We start from the raw sequence: 19,192 nt of genomic DNA on the forward strand, positions 1-19,192 counted from the left end.
GATACTATTAGGAAAGGGAACGATTTAAAAATAGTGGAAAGTGAAACTCAGAAGTAGTATGTATTTCGTATGTAGTATGTTTTTTATACATAAAAATGTATATCCTTAAATATACATAAACAAAATGTATTTGACCGAATGCCTCATGGTAGATTCGTGTATTTACGACAAAATAGAAGAGATGTACTTCTGAGGAAGAGTTACCGGTGGTGTCCCACAGAACTCTGTCCTTGGACTCCTGTTATTTAAAGTGTACATAATAAGGTGAGGGGATATTTAGTTGTTGGCAGATTCACATTTGAGCAAACCTATTAAAAATAATTCTAATATACTGGCACTTCAGAACGATCTGAATAGACTAGTTTTTATGGGCAGACAAGCGGGTTAATAGCTCAACATTAATACATGTACAGCTTTGCGCTATGCAATTTAACGTTGTATATCATTGCTGTGTATCATAAAATACATATATACACAAAACTATTTTAACAGATTAATGGTGTGAAAACAAAATCAACAGTTCCCAATTTTTAAAGCAATTACTGCAAATTCAAAAAAATAAATAAAATTAATTAATTAAAATAAAATCATAAGTTATTTTAGGGACATGCTGGATGAATGCTTGCTCCAATTGGCTAATGTCAATTGGAGCAAGCATTCATCCAGCATGTCCCTAAAAAAGAGTCATAACAGTTAGCCATCAAATTATTTCCCCTTCAGTACTCTCAAAAGTGATAAAGAAGGTCATCAGTAACCAGCTTGTTCACTACCTGAGACCAATCATTAATTAGTCATTACCAACAAGGATTCTGCCATTCTTTTTCAAACACAAACCTGCATGCTAACCTTACCCACCTTTGAAACACAGGCCATGAAAGGATCTGGAGAACCTCATATGATTGTTCTTGATATTTCCTAAGCATTTGATCATCTCTGGCATCAAGGCCTTCTGAACAAGCCATTTTTATACACACACACACACACACACACATATATATATATCATTATTATTATTCGTGACACCTCCAAGGAGTCCACAGACTCATTGCAGGAGGACATCCACTGTACAACTCTCCGTCTTCACCACTTTGCTGAACCGCTACTACCAATCATCTACATCAACGCCATCTACTGCCGGTCACCACCACAACTGATATTTTTTGTCTATAAATTGCATGTGTTCTGAAGAGCTAATGTGTCTGTATGCGGGACGAAAAACCCGAGTTTCCGGGAGAGAAAAACCCTGCTACCTCTGTATGAGATCAGCCTACTCACCTTCGATTGAAAAAGTCCATATAAAGATTCCTCCTGTCACAACAAGAATCAAACTTAGGCCTTTTGCAATTGAAGGGCGCAACCTACCGTCATTCTTCTAACTGCGCTACAGAGATGCTTGAAAAGAAATCTAACCAGACTCAATCTAATGTAATCCTTACTGAACACGTCTGTTCTCATCAGTCCAAAAGTCCAAAAATAATCTATCCATCCAATGGTACATCCAAAAAAAAAAAAAAAAAAAAAAAAAAATATATATATATATATAATGATAGGCCTTTTTTATGTCACGTTTTTTGAAATGTTTTGAAACTCAGGGCTACCCTGAGTGTCGAGTCTTCAAAATTCGAGTCATCAGAATTCAAGGAGAACCAGCCTACCAGTCCGGAACTCAAGGGGTTGGGCACCGTAGGTGCCGGGGGGGGGGGGAAAAGAAGCCCCCCCCTTGAAGACTCAACACTCAGGGGCTACCCTGATTCGAGTCATTAGAATTCCAGAAGAACCGTCCTACCAGTCTGGAACATGGGGGATTGGGTGCCATAGGCACCAGGGAGGCACAGCCCTCCCCATAGTATATATATAATCACAGTGGAAATACCCTTGTATGGCCAACCCATAAGGCTAGAAATTAATTACTTGTTTTCTGATAACATTTTTATATTATTATAACAGACCTCCATGGAATCAAAAGACTCATCACAGGAGGTACATACCATAACACACAAAGCTTATCAGACTTTGCATGCGGTGAATGTGGATATGTTAAACTCATTTAACATATCCACATTCACCACACTCTCAGATAATGCATTCCACTCACCAACTACTTTCCATGCAAAGAACCTAGTCCTTATTCCTTTTTTTTTTCATACCTGCTTGTACAGTTTCTAGGAATGGCATCTTGTTTAACCCTTGTCTCCCATTCTGAGAAAAATTTCTTCTACATTAACCTGGTAGCACTCTCCTTACCACTTATGTGCCTCAGTCATATCTCCTTTTCCAACTCCTCCAATTCACAAGGCTCTGCAATTGCATTCCCTCAATGTCTTCATATTCTGCATTCCAAAGACCAGATACTACTTTAGTCAATCTTCTCTGGATCCTTTCTAATATGTTCTCATCCCCGTGAAAACCAGCACAAATCAAATCTGTGCACAATAATCCATATGAAGTCTGATCAAGGCCATATAATGGAACTATAAGCTCTTTATTTCTGTATATCAAGATCCTCTGCATCATTGCTATAATCCAATGTGATCACTTCACAACTTATGCAATGCAATTCCTAAACTTTATATTAGAAAAAAAAAACATCGACAAGGAAACATATCTGAAAATTCTTGGAGATAAGGATGATTTCCATATTTATAAAAACTTTTAATTAGATGCCTCAAGGATTTTTCAGGTTATGTTTTCTTGACAGTATTTTTCCTCATATACAGATTTAACCATGAAATAAGCAATTAATTTTTTAGCCTTATGGGCTAAGCCAAGGCTAGAAATATCTAAATATCTGCTTTTGCTAAGTTTTGGATGTCACATATACGGTTGTGAAATAATTGGAGCTGCACAAAACTTGATTTCAGAAATCCAAATATTATAATTTTTTATATTTTATTATGATTATTATTGGATTCACAATGATTGCTTAAAATAATTCACATATGTGTATGCAAGTAAATTTGTCACACTATGTGCATCTATGTATGTATAATTTTGTATGTATATATGTTTGTGTGTGTGTGTGCGCGCATGTGTGTGTGTGTGTGTTATCTATTTGAATTTAAGGATATGATTTTATGTATAAGTTTACTTATACATAAAAACATATACCTTATTAGCTCTACATTCCACTAGCTGTTTATAAATTGTCTTCTGGTTTTATTATTATTATTATTGTTATTATATGGGCACCTCAATGTAGTCCGAGGACTCATTGCTGGAGAAGACCAAACTATCCACACAATCTATCATACCTCTCCTAGAACACATTAACAGACAGAGCACTCACAGCTGACACTTTGGCAACCCATTCCACTCATTTACAAAACTTTCCAAGCAAAAAAGTCCAGTCCTCACACCCCTTGCTCTGGCCCCTATAGTCAAGTCTTGAAACATTCCCCTGCATCAATCTATAAAACTCTTTAAGCAACTTAAATGTGTCTATCATATCTCCTCTTTTTCTACTATCAACCAACTTCTGCAATGTACTCACCTTCAATCTCTCCTCATAGGGAACATTCCACAGACCACTCACCATCTTGGACACTTGCCTCTGAATCTTCTTCACCACTTCCTCATCCCAAAGAAACCCAGGAGACCAGATCTGAGCAGAGTAATCCAGGTGTGGACATATCCAGGCCTTATGAAGAAGAATAAAAACTTCCTTATCTCTAATTATTAAAGTGTTCTGCAATAGCCAAGTAATCCGATGGGCTACTTTAGCAACCTTAGCAATACGTTCTCTAAACTTTAACTCTCTGTCTACCACCACACCTAAATCTCTAGCTTCATCTATTTCCTGGAGTAAAGTTCCATCAATGTGGTACATGGCTTGTTATCTGTTTATCCCAAAATGCATAACTTTACATTTCTCCACGTTAACTGACATTCATTATCTTTTGTCCATACTGACAGCCTATTTAAATTGTCTTGCAAGCTCTCCACATTACCTTGATTAACTATTAATCTACCTAATTTCATATCATCAGCAAACAATTGAATATTTCCTTTCAGGTTATTTCCTATATCATTTATGTAGAAATTAAACAGTGGTGGTCCCAGCACTGAACCTTGTGGCACACCGCTAGTCATCTGTTTTCACCTCAATTCTGCCCTTCCATATACTACTTTTTGATATCTTTCTAGCAGACATCCTCTTATCGACATAACCAGTGTCACAACCATTTCCATTTGTTCTAATTTGCATAACAGAGTTCCAGTCATATGTCTGTCAAATGCCTTTGCGAAATCCAGCAGAATCACTGTGTAGCCATTTCCTTTATACAACTCAGCTGTTACTCTATTATAAAAAGTTAGTAAATTACTAAGCATGACCTACCCTTCACAAAGCCATATTGCCCCTTATACAGCATCATATCTTTATTCACCCATTCTTGAATTCTCTTTTTGACCAATTTTTCAGTACTTTTACCATCACATCAGAGATATTGATTAGTCTATAATTGGCTACGGCAGTCTTAGTATTTCCCTTACATATTCCCTTTATGCAAGGGAATATTAATGTTCCCTCTTGCCATGCCTTGGAACTATACTAGATCTGAGACTTTAAAGAGAGCCTAGTCAGAGGCATTGCCAGTTCCTTTGCACATGCTTGCAAAACCCAAGCTGATATCCCATTTAATCTCACAGATGTATTTACATTGAGATTCTGCAATATCCTAAGAACCTTCCAATTCATCCACCTCTGTTCCCACCAGTGGTGGCTCGTGAAGCTTTAAGTGGGGGGCACTGCCTATATGAAATAATTTAAAAAAAATTCTTTTTTTTTTAAATTATTACTGATTAGAAAAAAAAAAATTTTTTTTTTAATAAATTGGTTACTGATTAGAAAAAAAAAAATTTTTTTTTTAATAAATTGGTTACTGATTAGAAAAAAAAGAATTTTTTAAAAATTATTTCGTATAGGCAGCACCCCCCGCTTAAAGCTTCACAGGCCGCCACTGGTTCCTACGTTAGTGTCTGTCACATATGCTAAAGCAGTAACCTCGCTTGGATGACATTTACTCTCTCACAAATTGGTCATTCAGTAACTCAACTGTTTTATCTGCTGCTTCTCTCACCTCATGACCATCATCACTGATGAAGTTTAATCTTCAGTGGTTGTTCTTCCTCTTACTTGCCACATAATGAAAGAGCTTTTGGGGATTTCCTTTGGCCTGCTTGGCTATATTCTTCTCTTAATCTGCTTTTGTCTTCCTCACCATGCTAGTCACCTTTCTTGCCTAAACCATGTACTGCTCATGTGTTTGCTAGTTGCCTTTCTCTTATATGAGCAATACATGGCTTAGGCCAAAAAGGGCGACTAGCATGGCAAGGAAGGCAAAGTCTCAGATCTAGTACAGTTCCAAGGCATGGTCACCTGAATGCATTTTTTTGTTCTGTAGCTCATGCTTAATGATATTACTCATCCATTTCACTCCTACCTGATTAAACCTCCTTACTTTAGTTATACAATTTAATATTGCTTCCTCTAGATGACCCTTAACTATCTCCCATGCACAACTAACATGCTTACCTTCCAGGGTTTTATACCATTGCACAGATTTAAGTTTCCTCCTAAGCTTATAGTTTGACATGTACCCTTCTTGATAGGATATTCCTCATGTTTTACACTCCCATGTCAAGACTGCATGGTCACGCCAATAAGAGGCAATGTGGTCACCTTGGTTATGGATAGCTCTTCAGATCCTGTGACCAGGTCCAGTACTCTCACACCAATAAGAGGCAATGTGGTCACCTTGGTTATGGATAGCTCTTCAGATCCTGTGACCAGGTCCAGTACTCTCACACCTTTAGTCCCCTCCATCACATGCTGCCCTCAAGTAATTATATCTTAGTAGGTGTATAAATTCCATTTCCTTCCTACCTGTGATCTTTCTTCCTTTCAGTCTATATCTCCATAGTTGAAGTGTCCCCCCCCCCATACTGATCATTCAACTTGTACTCAAAGTGCTAATTTTCTGATGCATGTCTTCCAGATCATCTGTGGGACACTCTTGCCTATACCAACAACCAACTGTATATTTTTATTATAGAGTTGGTTGTTGCAACTGTATAAACAGCCATCCTCCTGCCTTATCTCCTATTCTTTTTGGCTGCAATTCATCTGCTATCATCAGTAGTAACCCCTCCTCCTTATCCTATCTTTCCAGAAATACTAAACTCTTCACACTCTACCTCTGCAACTACATCATCTACTGTTAGCCAAGTCTCTTTAATGCATATAAGTTTTGGTGAGGTTGCACTAACCAATGCCAGAAACTCTTCCCTTCTGTTCCTAATACTTCTAGCTTTAGTATATATAAAAACTGCAGCATCCCTTTAGGCCACCACCCTTACTTCCTGAAATGACTCTATTCATTATTTCTGCACTTGGTCATTCTCACACTCACTCACCTCATGGATGCCCTCACACAAACTCACCTGCTTCTACCATAATTGCTTTCAAGTATCATTTTGCTGGTCTCAGATCAGTAGAAAGAATACACATTTTGATATTTCATTCTGTTCTTGCTTCACATAACTATTCATTTGTTGCATGTGCACTCTGATGAAGTGATGATAATACTCGCATAATCATATTCCAGAAGAGGAAAGTCACCAGTAGTGTGCCTAAGGGGGCCTGTTTTAGGGCCATTGCAAATCATCTCAAGTTAACAAGACTGTGGGACTTTATTATTATTATTATTACCACCCCAAGACCTCATGGAGTCAAAGACTCATCTGGGAGGTCCTTTTATCACACACACAGCTCATCATACCGTGTTTTAAACACATTCAAACTCTTTGCAGACACCGCATTCTCAGGCAAGGAATTCCAATCATTCACAACTCTGCATGAAAAAAAACCTGCCTCTCACTCCCCTACTCACACTCTCTTTATACAGTTTCCATGGATGACCTCTGGTTCTCCCCTGATCTCCCACTATTCTCTGTAAAGCTTCTCCAGCATCGATCCTATTACAACTCCTTACTAACTTGTCTCTATCATATCCCCCCCCCCTCTTCCTCCTGTCCACCAGTCTCTGCAAATTACATCTTCTCAATCTTTCCTCATACTCGACATTCCAGAGTCAGAAATTACCTTAGTCAGTCTCCTTTGTACCCTTTCCAACATCTCTTCATCCTTCTGAAAACCCAGTGACCAAATTTGGGCAAAATAGTCCATGTGTGGCCTAATCAAAGCCTTATACAACGGAACAAGAATCTCCCTACTTCTACACGTCAGTGTCCTCCGCACCATTTCCAGAAGCCTTTGTGTTGTCTTCACAATTTTGGCGATGTGTCCCCTAAATTTTAGATCCTTATCCACTATCACCCCCAGATCTCTTATTTCCTCTACTTCCAAAAATATATTCTCACCAAGCATAAATTCTGCATCCCATCTTTGTTTTCCAAATTTTAAAACCTTACATTTTGCAACATTGAATTCACATCCCCATTTCCGTGCCCAATCACTCAATCTATTCAAGTATTCCTGTAAAGCCACAACATCTTCACTACACTTCATGGTTTGTCCCAACTTTGCATAATCTACAAACAACTGAATATCTTCATCCAAATCTTCACCTATATGATTAATATATAAGTTAAACAGTAATGGACCTAAAACAGATCCCTCAGGCACTCCACTAGTGACTTTCCTTTTCCTGGATATCGTGCCCCCCCCCCCATACACAACTTGTTGATACCTATCAGATAGCCAGTCTCCAATCCAGTGCACCAATCTAATATCCAACCCCATCTGCTGTAGTTTGACTGTCAACCTATCATGAGGTACTCTATCAAAAGCCTTTGCAAAATCCAAGTATATTACTGTGTATCCTTTTCCTCTCTCCAAGGAAGCAGTCACTTTATTGTAATAAAGTAATTGTAATAAAACTTGATATATCACCACATATTTTGAAAGAATGTGCCAGGGAGTTGACATCTACTTTTAGATGTCAACTCCCTGGCACATTCTTTTTCTCCTTTAGACTTTAACTGGGTTAAGGTCTAAAGGAGTGGAAGATTGTACCAGTTCATAAGGGAGATGACAGAATTCAACCATCAAATCATAGGTCAATCTATGTGTCAAGTGTTGTAGTTAAAGTATTGGAAAGGCTGGTAGGAATCAGAATCCAGAATTGGGTTGACAACAATGGTATTATCTTTGATGGACAGCATGGAGGTTATGTTTTAGTAATCTACTTACTTATTATAATAAGGTGACAGCAGCAGCAGTTGTTGATAGATTACCACATGATAAGTTGATGGTCAAACTAGAGCAGATGGGGTTGGATATTAGACTAGCACACTGGATTGGAAATTTGCTGTCTGATGGAATCAGCAAGTTATGTATAGGGGGAGCAATATTCCAAAAGAGGAAAGTCATTAGTAATGTTGTGCCTAAGGGGGTCTATTTTAGGGCCATTGCAAATCATCCCGAATATCTTAATGATATTGGGAGTATCTCCTTTAGGAGGTTGACTATCATGAACTTCCACCATAAGGGGGTCTATTTTAGGGCCATTGCAAATCATCCCGAATATCTTAATGATATTGGGAGTATCTCCTTTAGGAGATTGACTATCATGAACTTCCACCATATACAGTTTTGCTTCTCTTTTACAATCTTCATAAGATGAAAAGTTCCAGTCCTTGATATTTCAATTCCAATCTATTCTTTGTCTTCCTCTTCTTCTTTTTCCTTATATCATTCCTTCTAGAAGTGTTTTTTGTAGGGATTTATGCCTTAGTATGTGACCAAGGTAGGTGGTTTTTCTTTTCCTTTTCTTAATCGTTTTCGACAAATTCCTTTCTTCTCCAATCATCTGTAATATCTCTAAATTATTTTTTAGCAATCCATGGGACTCTAAGGATTCTTCTGAGGATCCATTTTTTAAAGGCTTTTTTTTTTTTTTTCCACAATATTTTAATATTGTTCGGGTTTCTGCTCCATATAACAGCATCGACCATACATATCATTTGGACAGCCTAATTTTTGTTTTTGTGTGAATATTCCTTGAGGTTAGAATGTTTTTCATGCTAATGAAGGTTGATCTTGCAATTTCTATCCTTCTTAATGTATTATTATCATACTTACCATTTGCTGTAATTATAGCATCTAATTGAAGAATATATAATACCCAGTCATTGATGATTATATGTATATTGACTTCAACAGAGATGAATATAATATTATGTTGTATTCCCACAACAATGTTATATTTTGAATGGCAATATTTTTGCCCCTTATTATTTTCTTATTCTGATAACTCCTATAAAAAATCTTTATGCCGCTAAACTATGTTTTTAATTTTTAGTTTCATATTTGTAATTCAATGCTGCTCAGTTCCTTCACTTTACGTTTCTACAGTAAATCACCTATGATTTCACTCATAACATTGAATATGCTTCCCTATGATCCAACACTCAAAACTTAATTCACGAAAAACCTCATTCTCCAAGTTTTGTGACTTTTAAAAGAGTATACTTTTGTTTTATGCTTTAACTGGAAGATGCGATTTTACCTCGATATGAAAATAATGAATTGGGAAGCAGCGCTGTGATGGCAAACATTTCAATGCATAGGCTGTGTAGAAGGAATGGATGTGAGTTTTTGGATGTGGGGAGTGAGTTTGAGGGAAAGATTGGATTTGTATAAGAAGTACAGCATACACCTGAATGCTTTTGGTATCAGGGATCTGGAAAAACTAATAACCGGTATGAGACCCAACACAGACAGTCAGAGAAACTAAATTATAAATAGAGTAGCTGGTGGAGGAGGAGGAGGACTTGAGGATGAAGAACTTGGGTGTGGTTACAGCCCAGGACAGGAGGATGTGGAGGAGACTCATTAAAAACAGCAATCCTGCTTAAGTGGGATAAGCTGTAGAAGAAGATTTCTAATGTATCTGTTGTACTACCTCTACTTGAATACATTTACTGACAGAACACTCACAATATGCTTTCAAACCCATTCCATTCATTCACCACTCTTCAAGTGAAAAACTGGTATGCTAACTACACCCTTACTGCATCAATCCTATATAACCCTTTTAGTAATTTCAAACTGTTTCTCATATCCCCTCTTTTCCCCGAACAGCCAACTTCTACAACCCAGAAGGTCTCAATTTGTCATCATAGGGAGGCATTCCACAGACCATTCACCATCTTGGTCACTTACCTTTGTACACTCTTCACCACTTCCTCATCCCCAAAAACTCAAGTGACCAGACCTGAGCACAGTAATCCAGATATGGGTGTATCAGTACTTTATAAAGAAGAATGATAACTTTCCCTTACCTCTGCTTGCTAGTGTGTTCTCCAATAACCAAGTAATCCTATGAGCTACCTTGTCCACTCTTGCAATGTGCCTTCTAAATTTCAAATCCTTACCTACCAAAGACCCAGCCTCATCAATTTCCTACAGGACATTTCCATAATTGTAGCACACAGCTTGTAATTGTTTTATCCCAAAATGCATAGCTTTTCCCTTTTGTACATTAAACTGGCATCCATTATCTTTTGCTCATATTATCAGTCTGTTTAAATCATTCTACAAGCTCTCTACGTCGCCTTGATTAACTACAAGTTTTGCATCATCATCATCAGCAGCAGCAAATAACTGAATATTTTTCTTCATATTATGTCCTATATAATTTATGTATTAAACAGTAGTGGTTCAAGCACAGAGCCTTGGTACACTTCTATTCACTTTTCTTTTTTTTCTCCTGATCTATGATTGCCAAGTGATTAATTAAAACCAGTATAAAGATCTTAAATGGTGGCGGTGATGATTATGATTTACTATGGATGAGGCTTGCATTCACCATTATACACCAGAATCCAAACACCAGTCAAAACAGTGGACAGAAACTGGTTGTTCAGCACCAAAGAAGACAAAGTCGGTTCCATCAGCAGGAAAGATCATGGCATCGGTGTTTTGGGATGCTAAAGGCATTTTGTTTATTAATTATCTTGAAAAGAGTAAACCAATAACCGGGGAATATTATTCCAATCTTTTAACCAGACTAGACAAAAAAATTCGTGAGAAAAGACCCGGTTTGCAGAAGAAAAAAATCATCTTTCATCAGGACAATGCACCTGCCAACAAAGGTGTTTTGGCAATGGAAAAATTAAGGGATCTGCACTATGAATTGTTAGAACATCCATCCCCCTGTTCTCCAGATTTGGCTCCCTCTGACTTCTATCTCTTCCCAAAATTAAAACTCTTCCTGACTGGGCAGTGTTTTTCTTCAAATCAAGAGGTGATTGCAGCTGTAGAGGGGTATTTTGCAGATCTTACTGAGAACCACTACAGGGATGGGATAATGGTACTGAAGCATCACTGGAATAAATGTATTAGTCTGTTAATGGAGACCATATACCCTATTAAAAATTAACAAAAGCGTTTTTGGCTATTCTTGTTGTTATTCTTGTTAAAATTATTTCACACGAAAATGTATAATTTGTTAAATTTGTAATAAATATCAATTATTTAAACAATATCTCATCAATTACACCCTATCCATAGTCTACGCCTGCTATTCCCTAATTGTTTTGAGCAGTATTATATACTATATATATATATATATATATATAGTATATAATCTATTATATACTATATATATATAGTATATAATATATATATATATATACACACACACATACGGTGGTTCGAATTCCACCGTGGGCATGGATGTTTGTGATTGTCTGTGAAAATACCAGTGGTGGCGAGCAGTAGATGCTGTTGGTGTAGATGATGCCATTCATTGTAGTTGGTGGATTGAGTAGTGGAGATGGAGAGCTATAGAGCAGGTGCCCTCCCTCGATGAGTCTTTGGACTCTTTGGAGGTGTCATGTAATAATAATAATAGTATAATTCATAACCAATTATTATTGAATTGTGGTATTGTGATTTAAGCCTTATTAATTTTGGTTGATTTTTTTTTTCTTCCAGGAAGATTATGGCCAGTAGTCCACAGTCTTCCACTGGAAAAGCCTTGGTATGTGTTATGTATAAATTTGATCTCATTTCTAAAGTGAGTTAGTAATAAAATTAAAACTTAGGGTAAAAAAAAAGCAGTATGATGTAATTCACATTTATTTATTGAACTGCAATATTACAAACAGTGTAATTCAATTAATAACTAGTTGCAAGTTATACCATGAAGAACCTTTTATTCAATCATCAGACCATGCTTAGTTCACCTAACCCAACAAGAATATATACCGAGTTTGTAATTCATTTCATTATTTCTCAAATCTATGCACACTGATGATATATTATGATAGAGCATTTGTTTCAACATCATTATGGTAATGTGCTGAAGACATTATTATCTTGGTACTTGTCCAACACTTTATAGCCATAACTCCACACACACACACACACACACACACACACACACACACACACACACACACACACACGCGCGCGCGCGTGCGCACGCACGCACACAGACAGACAGACAGACAGATTGGCATACCATTTCCCTTATGAAATGGAATTATTTGTCTCTCTTTCTGTTCCATTGGAACTTGGTCCATCATAAAACTCATATTAAACAAGTATATCAAGCCAATTGTTAACTCCATGCAGTGATATATCATCAAGTCTGAGTGACTTATTAACATTAATTGTGGACATGGGAAAATGGAAGTCAGTTCAATGTCAGTAAACAAAAGTCATGCACTTTGGCGTGATTAGATATCCAATGTTGTATTATGTCGATGAGATTATGCTAGAAGAAACTGACCAGGTTAGGGATCTTGGAGTGTTAGTAGATAGGAAGTTGAAGTTCAGGGACCATGTAGCAAAGATTGCAAATACAACTCAAAAGATAATTGCAAGGCTGAAATGAACTTTCAGAAGTAAAGATAAGGATGTCGTTTTGCCTCTTTACAAGGCTTGATAAGATCTCACTTGGACTATTGTGCGCAGGTCTGGTTCCTTGTTTCCATTGTGATTCTGATACAGTGGAGAGAGTGCAAAAGAAAGTGTTAAAAATGATATCAGGATTGTGAAATACTGATTATGAAGACATTGAGAATTTGTAGCCTGCAGACACTAGCAAACAGGAGAAAGAGGTGTGATATGATTGAGACTTACAAACTTCTCAATGGGTCATACAAGACTTCAGTTGATGGAATTTTGAATTTTATGGAGGGTACGGAAAGGACAAAAGGATATCCTCGGAAGCTGAGAATGAATGCTGCTAAGAAGGGGGTGAAGGCTAGATTTTTTCTCATAGAGTGATGCTTGATTGGAATGGATTGCCATTGGATGTTGTGTGTGCAAGCAGTGTGAACGAATTCAAGAACAAGTATGATAGCTGGTGCATGTAGTATGTGGCCTCCTTCATTGAGTCCCTGACTTCCTGGAGGTCTGTCTTAATGATGATAATAATAATAATATATATTGCTTGGAAAGAAGTCATGACATGATGCTTCCCTGGGTGGGAAGCATTATGTCATGCAATGAGTCATATGTTTGTAGGTATAAATTGGAGGAATATGTTGCTCCCAAGTCAGTGTAACTGTATCCAGGTGAAATGGCTGCGAGAAGAGAACTGACAGAGTTTGAAAGAGGTATTTGATAGGATGCAATGTTGCAGATCTATCTGCTCTGCAAACTGTTGGCAAATTGGGCCATCTGAGGTCAACAATCAGTGATACTATTCTGAAATGGAAGCAGGAGTCAACTGCAAGTGCTATTCACAGTGGATGATCCACCATACTCACTGAACATAACCATAGGGGGGGAGGATGCTATGAAGGATAATATGTGCAATGGATTTTAATATGCAAGTTCCACATTACCTGAACCAACAAGCAGTATTATCTTCAATGGGATAAAGAGCATGTACAGTGGTGGATGCTTGGAAAACTGTATTATGGAGTGATGAATCATGTTAGACCATCTACTTAGCAGGTGCCTGGTGAATGTTTCTTACTAGAATTCATAACCCAAACTATAAAATTCGGAGGTAGCAAGATGTTGGTATGGTCCTGGTTGGGCCTTGGACCTCTGTTTGTGGTGCCATGAACATTGAACTCCAAGGGTTGTCTGAACATTCTGGACAATGCAGTGCTTTCTACTTTGTGGCATTTTTATGGACCTCTCAGCAAGACGATGCACCATATCATAAGGTTACTGCTATAAATGCATGGTTTGTGGACAATCATGTCACCACACTTGACTGGCCTCCACAGAGCCCTAATCTCAACCCTCTCGAACATCTATGGCAGGGTTTCCCAAATTGTGTTCCCCAGAAAGTGAATAAGTGTTCCTTGAAAAATTATCAAAATTAATATTAATATGAGCCTGGAATGGTTTTAAATGCTGAAACTCTAACCAAGGTGTTCCGTTAAAAATTTCGGTATTTGTGAAGTGTTCCGTCATAGGAAAAATTTGGGAAACGCTGATCTATGGGATGAACTGAAGCATTGGGTGAGGTCAGGGGGACATCCACCTCACAACAGTCCAGGACCACATTACATGCCTACAGGAAGAATGGTCCAAAATTCCCATTGAATGCTATCATATGCTTGTGGAATCCCCATGGGATTGCTGCAGTCATCACAGCAAAAGGAGGTCCTACATCTTATTAAGGTAGGTGCCATGGCTGTTTGTTCCTCACGGGGAGTGAGGAACAACTTGGGTTTCCATGGCAGGATTGCAATATGCAAGTTCCACATTACATGAACCAACAAGTGGTATTATCTTCAATGGGGTAAAGAGCATGTACAATGGTGGACACTTAGAAAACTGTATTATGGAGTGATGAATCATGTTAGACCATCTACTTAGCAGAACAACTTCTTCCATTGACTTCTCTCTCTAAGCAATGTATATAGTCCATATGCTTTCTTTTTTTCCAGGATTGCTTATTTAACTTCTTCCATTCAACATGGAGTTTTGATTTTGCTATATAGGATTTGCTATACAGGCAACTTTATATAGGATTCCCTGGCTGAATCGTTCCATGTTTTCTTCAGGGATTGCTGCCAACACTCCAGAGTTCGGTTCTTGTTTTTGAACTTAGCTCACCTTCAAATTCTGCTCAACTTGAACACTTTTTTATATTTTCTTTTCAATATGATATTCATTTTTATTCCTCTTAAAACTAACTGATGATCACTTACAGTTTCAAATTCCTTCTACATTCTGAACCAGTGTGAAGGTATATCACAGTCAGTGATAATATAAGCAATAAGATTTTTATTTTTTCTTATGTTTTTCACCATGGAAGCACATGTCATGTTGAACCATGGTGTTAAGGATGACTAGTCCATGTCCTGAGCAGAAATCCAGCAGGCATTACCATTATTATTAGCTTTGCTCCTTTCTCGGAAGTTTTCCAAAGCATTTCTGAATGCTTGGAATTCATACCCTGCTATTTAGATATACAACAAGGGCCAGCTTTCCCATATTCTTTATGTCAGCTACCTTCTCTGAAGACTTGAAAAATTCCTCCTCTTCTTCTTTACAAGAAGGGGAAGAATTTTTCGAGTCTCTGGAACTGTAGGCACAAATAAGTTTCACTGTCCAATTCTACATTTTAAATTTACCTACATAGCTCTATTCGAAATTTCCTGATAATCAAGAAGTTTATCTGGATGTTTGGTGTCGAATGCTATCCTACCTTCCTTTCTTGATCACTGTTGTACAAATATAACATTATAGGATGTTATGTTTGTCAAAATAGATCTTGCCTATTTTTATCTTTTTAGTCTCAGCAACACCAGTAATGTCCATCTGATACTTCTCTAGTTCTTCTGTCACTTCAGCTTCTTTTCTGTTGATATTGTGCTTGTCTTCAATTCTGCTGGCATTGAATTTGTTCCCATATGACTTTTCACTATTCATTTGTTTCCCTGACAAAAACAGCATTAGCAAAGGTCTCCTCATACTACATTTTGATATGCTTAAGTTTCGATACTCAAGTATAATGGTTCCTTGCTTGAATATTTATGCAAGAGTGCACTGCATAAATATTCCTAAATTTTTTAAAATTCCAATTATAATTTATTATTATTAACATCTGACCAGCATGTAGTCAAAAGAGTCATCCTTAAATCCATTCACAGTTTCTGCACTCACCACACTTTCAGGCAATACATTCCATTCAACAACCAATCTCCATTCAAAGAACCTTCTCCTCCCTTAACTGTTCACACCTGCCTTTTACAGCTTCCAGGAATGGCCTCTTGTTCTATCCTTGTCTCCTTCTATCATACTCTATGAAATATCTCTTCCACATTAATCTGGTAATATGCCCTCACCAACTTATACATCTCAGTCATATCCCCTCTACTTCTTCCATTTGCAAGTTGCATTCTCTCTCTGTCCTCATATCCCACTTTTCAGTAGATCTGAAACTGACTTAGTGAACCTTCTCTGGACCCTGTGTAATATATCCTCATCCCTTTGAAACCCAGGCACCCACATTTGCACATAGTAGCCATATGCAGCCTTAGAAAAGACTTATACAAGTGAACTATAACCTTTGCTTCTACATGTCAATATCTTCCTCATTATTGCCATGATCCATTGTGATTGTTCTTAGTTTTAGCAATGTTATCTCAAAACTTCAAGTCTCTGTCTACCATTACTCCCAGATCTCTCATCTCTGCTGCTTCCTTCAAAATTTATTCATTAACTGTATACTTTGCATCTCAACCTTGCTTACCAAATTTCAAGACCTTGCACTATGCAACATTAAACCGATGCTCCATTCACTTGTCTACTCACATAGTCTATTGAAATCCTCCTGCACAGCCACAGAGTTCTTTCTAATTTTGTGTCATTGGCAAAGAACTGCACATCCTCAGTTAAGCTCCTTCCATTATAATTAGCATAAGAAGTTAAACAATAATGTCTCCAAGATTGATCCTGTGGTACTCTTCTAGTAACCTTTCTCTTTTAGGATACCATTCCTCTGTACACAATCTGTTGATACCTATCTGATAGCCAATTATCTATCAAACTCACTAGTCCCTTATCTAATTCCATCTCCATTTTGATTTATTTACCAACTTGTGTGGCAATCTATCAAGAGCCTTTTTAAAATCCAAGTATACCACTATGGGCAATTTCTCTTATTCATTCATTGTATAAGATAAATTCATTGAATTTATGACTTTTTGTTGTAGTGCATAAGTAGATTACCAGATTACCTTCCCTTAACAAACCCATGCTGACCATCATAGAGTACTGCTATTATCAATCCAATTCTGAATCCTGGTCCTCACCAACCTCTCTAACACCTTAACAACTCCAGATATACAAATTGATCAATAATTTGTAGTCTCAATCTTATCATCTCCCATCTGTGAAGTGGAACAATTTTTCTCACTTTCCACTCCTTTGAGGTGCTGCATTCAAGATTTATATGTGTCAAAGTTGCCGTTATTTCTCTTGAGCAGTGTGTGATGTGGTGCCCCTGGGGCACTGTGATATAGTTCGAAATTGAAAGAACAAAAAAAAGGAAACATTTTTTAAACAAGCATCAATATCAAGCAATGCTTTGCTGGCATCTTACAAGGTAGCATACAGAGTCATGTAGTGTAAAAAAGCCTAGAGGACACCTTCCAAACATACATGATGATATGCTGTCAAGTCCTATTGCCTTATTGACTTTAAGTTTACTGAATTCCTCATATACCTTATGCTTGCTCACTACCAGTCCCTCCTTCACCATACCCTGCAATCCCAGCCTCTCACAATGTTGGCTTGATGAATAAAGTATTAAACTTTATTAGCCAAATATTTCAACCTGAAAATTACAGATCATCATCAGTGGCATACAGGCAAATGGAGTACAAGTTGGCATGCAAATAATGGATTATTTAAAATAGTTACAGCCATGTGATGGTATAAACAGAACAGAATAAGCCACTATTTAACCCGTGACCTCTCCACACCTGCTCCTGGCTGTTCACTCTTACCTTTTGTCCCATATATCTCCCAGATTCAAATGCTCCCCATGCATCCCAGGCCATATCCCATTGCTATGCTGATCATCCTCATATATGCATTCATCACTGCTTTCAGCATCCACTCTCTCTCTCTCTCTCTACAGTATGTCTCCCTGACTCACTTTTCCCCTTCCCTATCCAACTTACATTCTCATCTCTCATCTCCATTTACAATCACCTGGTTCGATAATAAGAGAGAATCTATATTTCTTTGGTTTTTTTGTTTTTATGTTTCATTTTCATTTCATTTTGTTTGGTGATTCAACTGCCTTGAGCCCCTTTTACAGCACCACCTTAATCCCCCCTATTTTTATCTGGGCTCGGGGTCTGAATTGTCAGCTATGCCAGTCCCTCCGGACAATCCTTCCAGCTATGCCTGGAGGGATGGTCTTAAGTATTCCTGACTGTATTCATGTGTGTTCACAGGACCAGTTTGCCTGCTTGCAGGATGAAAAACCCCAGATAAACTGGAGGAAAAAACCTGCTGTCCACGCCCAAGACCGGTTAACTTGGCTATGGCTGAGGAAGATCGTTAAGCTCCTCACATTGTTGACTGAAATCGAACCTAGGACATTCCTTCCCCAGGCATATGGTTGCAAAGCGCATAGCCACTAGGCTAACTGCAATATAGTACATCACTATGCCAAGGTTGGGTGGGCTACATAATTCAGAAACCTGCTTAGAGACCAAACATAGAAGAACAATGCCACATCATGACTCAATAAATGGTATCTCAAGCTGACTGATGAAATTCATCTTCCACCTAGAGACATATAATTATAAACATCCACATCTATTGAAATATGAAACCACAGTACAATTGCAGAGTAGATAAGCTACCTGCTCAGCCAGTCAGGATTGTCATGTTATGAGATATTATTTAATTTTAAAAATTCTGTAATTTGAATGTTTTTAAGTTACAATATGCAATGTAGTTTTGATTGGTGGTTGGCTTTGTACCCAGCATTCTTCTTAATTTATAAACTTTGAATTTTATATCTTCTTCTACTTGCTTGATATATGGACAAACACTGTTTCTGAAGATTACAACACTTAAATTCAGATCAATCAGCTTGTGGCAATTTGTATAAATGATAATTTCAAGTAGAAAATGGGTACATATTCAAATTTTTGAATTGTGTGCAAAGGGGTCACGTGGTAGCACTCAGCTGCATAAAAGGCAAACAGCTGTGCTAAGCAAATTGGG

At 37.6% G+C, this 19,192-nt stretch overlaps 1 protein-coding gene across 1 annotated transcript in view; it reads left to right on the forward strand.

The window, feature by feature from the left end:
* The first annotated feature begins 205 nt into the window (after positions 1 to 205).
* The window catches only part of LOC150105783 (tyrosine-protein kinase Btk-like), a 173,239-nt gene continuing 154,252 nt past the window's right edge, over positions 206 to 19,192 (forward strand). The window contains exons 1-2 of the mRNA XM_090393586.1: positions 206 to 264; positions 11,963 to 12,008. Coding sequence (XP_090249712.1) covers positions 11,970 to 12,008 — 39 coding nt within the window. The 5' untranslated portion in view covers positions 206 to 264; positions 11,963 to 11,969. The remainder of the gene's footprint in view (positions 265 to 11,962; positions 12,009 to 19,192) is intronic.

The sequence above is a fragment of the Typopeltis vanoorti genome, chromosome 6 (assembly GCF_054136105.1).
Source record: "Typopeltis vanoorti isolate ZY-2024b chromosome 6, IOZ_Tvanoo_1.0, whole genome shotgun sequence".
Lineage (NCBI taxonomy): Eukaryota > Metazoa > Arthropoda > Arachnida > Uropygi > Thelyphonidae > Typopeltis > Typopeltis vanoorti.